At 35.9% G+C, this 7969-nt stretch overlaps 2 protein-coding genes across 2 annotated transcripts; one reads left to right on the top strand and one right to left on the bottom strand.

Annotated features, from left to right (window-relative positions):
- On the top strand, window positions 1–2241 carry LOC110653514 (probable serine/threonine-protein kinase PBL11). Its single transcript, XM_058152850.1, has 8 exons — window positions 1–178; window positions 262–342; window positions 437–523; window positions 647–954; window positions 1035–1170; window positions 1274–1410; window positions 1644–1767; window positions 1851–2241. The coding sequence occupies exons 1-8, from the start codon at window positions 103–105 to the stop codon at window positions 2201–2203; spliced, it is 1302 nt and encodes a 433-aa protein (XP_058008833.1). The 5' UTR covers window positions 1–102; the 3' UTR covers window positions 2204–2241.
- Window positions 2242–2524: 283 nt separating this feature from the next.
- Window positions 2525–6696, bottom strand: LOC110653545 (probable serine/threonine-protein kinase PBL3). The gene is made up of 6 exons (XM_021809230.2): window positions 6227–6696; window positions 5150–5490; window positions 4928–5063; window positions 3885–4021; window positions 3632–3755; window positions 2525–3194 (listed from the first exon to the last, which is right to left on the bottom strand). The coding sequence occupies exons 1-6, from the start codon at window positions 6291–6293 to the stop codon at window positions 2740–2742; spliced, it is 1260 nt and encodes a 419-aa protein (XP_021664922.2). The 5' UTR covers window positions 6294–6696; the 3' UTR covers window positions 2525–2739.
- Between the last annotated feature and the right edge of the window lie 1273 nt (window positions 6697–7969).

Here is a 7969-nt window from a genome sequence, read left to right on the forward strand (position 1 = left end):
ATTCTTTTTTTTTTTTTAATTTATATAAATTTTTATCAATGTCTCTCTTCCTAAGGTTTCTGTGTCTTTTCTTTCTTGAGTTTTGATCATTTTGGGTGGCAAATGGGAAATTGTCTCAGGAGACATGCTCACGACCCCAACCAACCGATTGATGACATTCCTCAGCGTCCCAGTGCAGGTTTGTCTTCTTCTACGTGAATCAAAAATTAAATTAATTCTTTCCGTGTTTAAGTTCGTTTCACGTTTGGTTTTCCATTACAGGAGTTGATGGAATCCAATATTCTCGTGGCAAGAAGAATTCTATGTCACTTCAGAGAAACACTTCTTCAAATACTCTGAAAGGTACATGCTTGTATTTCTCCTTTTCATTTCAGGAAGTACTATATTTCCATTGTTGGTTCAATTAATATAAGCTACTGCCTACTTGTATTTCTAGTTGTAACAAATCAATGCAAAAATGAAGCATGCCATCACCCACTCCAGGAGAGGAATACGCCAGTTTCCGCATCAAGTTCACACAAAGGTTAGAGTTATCTAGTGGAGATTTCTTCTCATTTAAATGGGAAGCTGTAAGGATTTGTATTCAAATTAAATTCCATCCACTAGCTGAACGGCGACTTTATAATTTTTGCGTTTCTTGGTGCAGAAAGGCACAGTCAGGCTGGAAAGGATGGTACCCTGGTCAGCCCAAAAGATTGGTCGGTTTCAACGGTGAATAAGAAAGGCGAAGTTTTTTATTCCCATAAGCTGAACTGTTTTTGCTATAGTGTCTTGAAGTCTGCAACCCAAAAATTCAGTGCAAAGAATTTAATCGGCCAGGGAGGGTTTGGTGATGTTTACAAGGGATATATCAACCTATGCACCATGGACGCTGCTAAACCAAGTGATGGTGGTATTGCAGTTGCAGTCAAGAGACTCAGAAGCAATAGAACACAAGGCCACAGTGAATGGGAGGTCTGGATTTCTTGCCTCTCTCGCTATTCCTTCCCCTTTCGTCCCTCTTTCTGTTCCTGAGAATTATTTTCTGTATGCAGAATGAAATGAAATTTTTGAGCTTATTGAACCATCCAAACATAGTGAAATTAATAGGGCACTGCTGCGAGGGTGAGCATAGAATGTTGGTATACGAGTACATGACTAGAGGAAGCTTGGAGGCTCATCTTTTAAGAAGTAAAACACAGGACTGCAAATTATGTTCTTGCTACTTGTATTTGCAAATACGAACCCAGTTGAGGCAAAAATGTAGCAGTGAATTTTTTTTTTGTTGAAACAGAGAATGATACGGAGCTTAACTGGAAGAGACGAATCAATATAGCTCTGGGGGTTGCCAGAGGTCTAGAATATCTTCACACTCGGGGGAAACCAGTCATACATCGTGATCTCAAAGCCTCCAATGTGCTTCTTGGCAAGGTCAGTCGTTAGCCCTTGCTTCTATTCTATGATCCATTTGCAGAGTTCGACAAATATCCTGATTCTCCAGTAATTCAGTGTTCAAGTACCTATCTGGCAGTGCATATATCCTTATCATTTGACATAAAACCTTACAAATTAATAAATAAACAAATAATTAAAAATAAATAAAAAAAAGGATGGTTAAGTTTGTTCATTTTGTACTATAATGCACATAAAGGGTAACATTGCAGGACTTCAATGCCAAGCTCTCAGACTTTGGCCTGGCTAAGTTTGGACCACAAGATGATGAGACCCACATTATTACCAGAGTAGTTGGCACCAGAGGCTACTTCGCTCCTGAATATTTCGCAACGGGTAATAAATTTATATCATGCTCTTGTACTTGAAGCTCTCCTGGAGGCTGAGGCTAATAACATTTCTATAATTTTCAATTGCAGGGCATTTGACCCTAAAAACTGATGTATTCAGCTTCGGAGTTGTACTACTAGAGATATTATCAGGCTGCGAAGCAATCAAGAAACATTCAGATGGGGTGGCGACGGATCTTGCACAGTGGAGTAAACCACATCTTAGCAACAAGGTGGAACTACACCGTGTTGTTGACAAGAAACTCGGGAGCATACCAATGGAAGAAGCTCAGGATTTTGCCGAAGTAATTCTTCGATGCCTCGGTTCCAACCCTAGGACCCGACCAACAATGACTGAGGTTGTAGCTGATTTGGAGAAACTACAACAAAGAATGGATTGCTACAATTCAACCCAGTTGCGTTATCTACATACAAGAAAATGAATCTTTCAATAACTTCCTTGAAGGCTTCAACAACGATATCACATCCTGTAAGTAAATTTGTGAATTTTCTTTTTTTTGCCACAGGAGATTAACTCACTCTGCAGTCTGCATAAATTCTTCCTGCTCTTCTTCTGCTTCACATGTTTAGCAGAAGTAGAATTTCCAGATGGCAAACATTCAAACAGTCCCCCAAAAAATGCATTTTGTTCAGTGGATTTTATCTGCTCTCTGTAAAAGGGGGTGCCATGAACATTCAATAGTTTTCCAAAGTAAACAAATTGTCATCTGGAATTAACTGGGTGAAAGAATTAAGAATGCATGTATCTAGCAAAAAAGCTATTGACACTGGATATATAATTACATAACTGAAGTGCAGATTACCCCGAAAATAAAGCTACAACTTCAGCAATACAGGTGATGATAATCTGTTTTAGTTGGAATCAAAATTGCTGCGAGATACACGCCCAAATTAGATTTTACAACAAGAGAATTTGCAAGTGTATGTGGAGAATGTAAAATACACAGACATGGTCTACTCAGCGTACTCGTGGAGATGGCCGGTGGGATGCCAATGGGGATGCACTTGGTGTTAGATTAAGAGGAGAATGATGATGTCTCATTGGCGACTTCCGGGAGGGTATCTGAACAGTCTGAAGTTCTGATTGGGAATGTTTGGCTACAGTTTTTGGGGAATCAATTTGCTCCAATGCTGCTAACACCTCCGACATTCGAGGCCTAACTTTGGCTTCAGTGCTCAGACACTGTAAGGCGAGGTTAGCAGCCATACAGGCTCCTTTCTGGGAATACTGCCCACCCAACTTGGTGTCCATTATCCGGAATAATTTTCTCCTGTCACCAAGATAGGGTTTTGCCCACTCTACCAGATTCTGCTCCACACCAACCTTTGTTTTATCGACAGCACATCTTCCAGACAGTAGTTCAAGCAATACAACCCCAAAGCTGTATACATCACTCTTGGCTGTCAACCTACCTATAAAACAATGGAAGCATTGTTACATTATAGTTGGGGAAGTTCCATGGCCAAGATTGAGAGATGAAGATGGTGAATCAAATTAGAATATGAACCCTAAATTTTTAGATGTGTTGATAGAAGAAAAAAACTATATTGTAATAGGCTTCTAATATTGACAAGTCCATTGTAACAACACAAGTGACTTGATAATAGGATAATTCAATTTTTAAAATGTTAATATAACAGAAAAGGCTTGGTCCCATGAAGCTAAGAAAACTGGCAAGACACCAGCTTGGTCATCAGAGATGAGATTGGCCACATAAGTTTGTACAAAAAAACTAACAAAATAAACCAGATACCGATATCTCATCACAAGTGCAATGCAACATGATCAATTGGCATAAATAAATTATTTCCTTGTTTATGGCAGCACTTAGGACAAGTACTTGACAGACCTGTAGCAACATATTCAGGTGCTGCATAGCCATGAGTACCCATGACTTGAGTTGAAACATGAGTTCTATCACCAGTGGGGCCTGCCTTGGCCAAACCAAAATCAGAAAGTTTTGCATTGAATTCCTGCATGCACAAATCCCGGATTAACACCAGAAATTTATTAGATCGAATATCATTTTTATGGGAAAAAAAAGTCCATCATTCATCACCCTTAAAGTAAATAAATTCCATCCCCCTCTTTATTCAGCATACCGCATCCAGTAGGATATTAGAAGCCTTAAAATCACGGTATATGACTTGGGATTTTGCATCATGAAGGAAAGATAGCCCTCTGGCAGCACCTATGGCCACCTTCATTCGCACTGCCCATGATAGCGGCTGTGGTCCTCCTACAAACGAAAAAAAGGGAACAAAATTATTCAAAGTTCACCAGTTATGCACAAGCAGTTTCATGATTTCCAGTTACTTCATTTGCAAGCCTGCTTATAACCACATGAGAAGCCATAAATAAAAACCCATGAATTATACATTCTATTCATCTTGAAACACTTGTTTTAGGAAACAATAGACTTGGAGCTTTGGGACAAAATTAAAGATACCAAACAATTAATAGAAATCAACATCACAACAAAATTTGAACAAAACAATAATCTTTCACTCTTAGGACTTTTACGAAGTCCCTCCAAAATTCTGCATTTGACACTTTAGTATCTATTGTTTAAAATCACCAAGATAATTAACATTCATCTAAGACACAAATAAGGATATTTGGAAATAAAAATGATTGAGACTCGAGAAAAGATGTCCTCCTGGCAGCTTTGAAAATTATAGGCCTTGATTCATCCTTTTGCTAACAAAGTAACTACTCCCTAGGCACAATTGGCTACTTCTTCTATCTAAGAACACATTAGACAACCGAAAAAGAAGCACAACAACAGTAGATATAAGATAAAAATGGTGGGAAGAGCAAAAGAATAAGTTTTGTAATGAAGAATGAGCACTCTTATATCTTAAAGAGGCTGTCACAGTAAAGTGTGGCATCATCACCAAAATGCAAAAGACCTATCTACATAGAAAAGAAGCAAGGATGTGACCAACATTATATTTATTGAGAAAGGAAAGCATACAAAGCCAAATTTGTTGCTATTAAACGATAAAAAAGGCAGCATAGGAAGGACATTGAATTTCTCTGATTTATATAAGGATTTTAAATCTCCTAGAATTATGAATGTAGCATTGGATAAAGCATTGACCAAAATGATTGTCAAATCATATCATTCGAATGCATTACTTACTTCTGAAAAGATGATTCTCTAAGCTCCCTTTTGGCATAAACTCGTAGACCAAAAGCCGGTTCTCACCCTCCAAGCAGTAACCAACCAGTTTGACCAGATTTGGGTGATGAAGTTGGCCAAGATAATTAACTTCGGTCTGAAACCAGCAAGCTCTCAGTAAATAAGCAAAGATCAATTTTGCACAAATATATAACACTAACTTTCACAGAGGAAGAAACATACCAACCACTCCTTGTGACCCTGGAAACCTTCAGGTTTAAGCTTCTTGACAGCTACAACCATTCCAGATCCAGGCTTTGCAGGAGTCATTGTGTTTTCATCAATCCATCCTTTGAAAACACAACCAAAACCACCTTCACCCAGAAGACTGTCAGGACGAAAGTTTCTGGTGGCATTCTTTAGTTCATTGAATGAGAAGGCCTTTAAATTTGGGGATGACAATATTTCACCTTCAGTCCTTGGAGTAGGAAGGCATTCAGAATTGCTCCTTCCACTGTAAGATGGGATGGTTAGAGTAGATGGAACTGAAGAACGGCTGGTTTTGCTGGAAATTCTTGAGGCTCCTGATGCAAGCAAGAGAAAAAATAAATGCGGAATTTCAGTATTGACAAAAGTAGTAACCCAAATTCTGCAGCCTTTCAAAAGACCACCGTTATCAAGGTCAGGCATGAGATACACAAAAATAATATTTGAATATCAACATTTGCATTCCATCCACCAAATGATTACAAGTTAACCAAACAAGCTCTTACAATTTAAGCTCGTAGTTCTCACTACGGAGATTGATTTCTACTTGGTTAATTGAAATGCAAATTATAAAAAATAGGAACATGGGAGTAAGCATATTATCAAAACCTAATCAATCTCGTAATAACAGAGCGTATAGATCTACCACCAAACGCAAACTTTAAGAATCAATTAATCTAAGGACAGTTCCTACCATCAACCTTTGAAAAATAACTCAAATACATAATCGACTTCAAAGAAAAAATACCAAGTAAAGAAGCTATATTTAGTAAAAACTAAAAGAGAGCGTTATCATGTAAACAAGTTCACTAGAGTTTTGCTAAAGTAAAAAATTGAATGCAATAAGATATCTAAGCTCAGCCGCCCCCCTCCTTCCAAAACAAAAAAAGGAAAAAAACTAGCTCACAATTCAGCAACAGTAAAGGCATTAAAAACTTTACATCTCAAGAAATAACAAAGGAACCCATCAAAATTCGATAAAATCCCATTTAAAAGAATCATGGAAGAGGCAAAGATAGCACGGCTTAAAGTCAAAATTGAAGCAATAATTACCAGAAGGAGTATGTGAGCTTTGCGTAGTATCTACTTTAGCTGCAGAAGAATGTATACAGTTTCCCATTTTGGCTCACCTCTTCAACCCACAAAAACGCAATGTTTTATCTTTCTTCCAATATCCTGTACGTTTCTCTAACGATTAAGAAGTAACCATACCATTAGCTTGAGCTTCCAATCCAAAGACGAAAAGGAAAACAAAACAGGTAAATGACCCGTGGGTATTCCTGTAGAGAGTCTGGTTTGATAGAAAACAAAGGAGGGAGGAAAAGACAGAAGCAGGAAAGAAGGAAGAAAGAAGGAAGAAGTTGGAAGAAACCGAGTCTTATGACGCCGTGAGGGAAGGACAGAGGAAAGAAGAGAGAGATAGAGAGATCACAGTGGAGAAAGGTTCCTTTCTGGAGTTTTGTATTGCTGTGTAAAGAGAGAGAGAGAGAGTGTGTGTATGTAGACACGACCAACGCGTGGGGACTTTGCCTCGCACAACGACGTGAACCAGCTCTGCCATTTTTTGGTTTTCTTTTTTTTTTTTTTTGGTTTGCTCCAGTGAATTCACATGAATGCCCCCATTTTATTCTGCTTAAAAATATCATAATGCCATAATTACCTAATTATCCTTTTCTTTTTTCAGCTTTTTATTTTTTTAATTAATTGCTTCAAATAAATATTAATTATGACGCTACTATTCTAATATTATTTATTTATAATAAAAAATAAATTTTAAAATTCAGTGTAAAAATACCCCAGTGTAATCCATTTTACAGTCTATCTCTTCGAACAAGTTTAAATAAAAATTATTTTCATTTAACGTGTATTTCTCAAGTACGTTTGGTATGATGTATACATAAAATGAAAGAAGAAATTTTTATTTGATTTTGCTTTTAACTAAGTGTTATAAAATGAAAATATAGTTAGTACATTTCTTTCATCAAAATGTGGGTGCACGTGACGTAAGTTGAGAAAACAATACTCAGAAGCACAACCCATGTTTGGCTCGTGCTCCTTTTTCCATTGGATTTGCTTTGCTTCCCTTCCAATTTACTCTTATTTCAGAATTTTTAGTTATAATATTAAATATATGATATTTTAATAAAATTATAAAAGTATAGAAAATAATTTATTCTTTTAAAAATATGAAGCATCTTTTATAAAAAAAAAATTAATTTTCCTTTTTTATCATGAAAAATATTTTTTTAACTTTTTTTAAATATTTTAAATACTAAAAAATATAAATAATATTTTTTCAAAAAAAAATATTTTTTCAAGGAGTTTATGTTATTTTTGTATTCTTGTACGAACAAAAACTAAATATTATTAGTTGATTGATAATAGCATAATTAAATAATCATTATAATTTTATTATTATTATGATCCAATTAATCTCTAAAACCTTTTATTTCACATTATTCATGTACAATAATTATCATTTTATGATTCAATATTTAAAATTTACCTTCATAAGATAGCCTAATTAATTATAAAATAAATTTATTCCACATTAATTACTAAAATTTTAATTTTAAATTATGTCTTTTTTTAAGAAGTTAAATTCTACTTCTCTCAAAATCTTTTTTTTTTTTTTCTAGCGTTTGCGTATAGAAATACAATTTTATTTGTTGTCTTAACGGGGATAATTTGGGAATTGAAAAAGGCAACGTCATAGATCGTAAGCAACATGCGTCAAATGGGTCCCACTCCAATTTGTTTTGCAGATAAGTCCTCCCGTTCGTTACTAGGAAAACA

The sequence above is a fragment of the Hevea brasiliensis genome, chromosome 9 (assembly GCF_030052815.1).
Source record: "Hevea brasiliensis isolate MT/VB/25A 57/8 chromosome 9, ASM3005281v1, whole genome shotgun sequence".
Classification (NCBI taxonomy): domain Eukaryota; kingdom Viridiplantae; phylum Streptophyta; class Magnoliopsida; order Malpighiales; family Euphorbiaceae; genus Hevea; species Hevea brasiliensis.

Excerpts from the sequence above, each read along its gene's own strand:
- LOC110653514 (XM_058152850.1), top strand. The coding sequence starts at position 103 with ATGGGAAATTGTCTCAGGAGACATGCTCACGACCCCAACCAACCGATT. Across the intron at positions 179-261 it reads TCCTCAGCGTCCCAGTGCAG|GAGTTGATGGAATCCAATAT; the intron begins GTTTGTCTTCTT and ends TTTCCATTACAG. Across the intron at positions 1,768-1,850 it reads TCCTGAATATTTCGCAACGG|GGCATTTGACCCTAAAAACT; the intron begins GTAATAAATTTA and ends TTTCAATTGCAG.
- LOC110653545 (XM_021809230.2), bottom strand. The coding sequence starts at position 6,293 with ATGGGAAACTGTATACATTCTTCTGCAGCTAAAGTAGATACTACGCAA. Across the intron at positions 4,022-4,927 it reads AGAGAATCATCTTTTCAGAA|GAGGACCACAGCCGCTATCA; the intron begins GTAAGTAATGCA and ends TTTCGTTTGTAG. Across the intron at positions 3,756-3,884 it reads CTAATATCCTACTGGATGCG|GAATTCAATGCAAAACTTTC; the intron begins GTATGCTGAATA and ends TTGTGCATGCAG.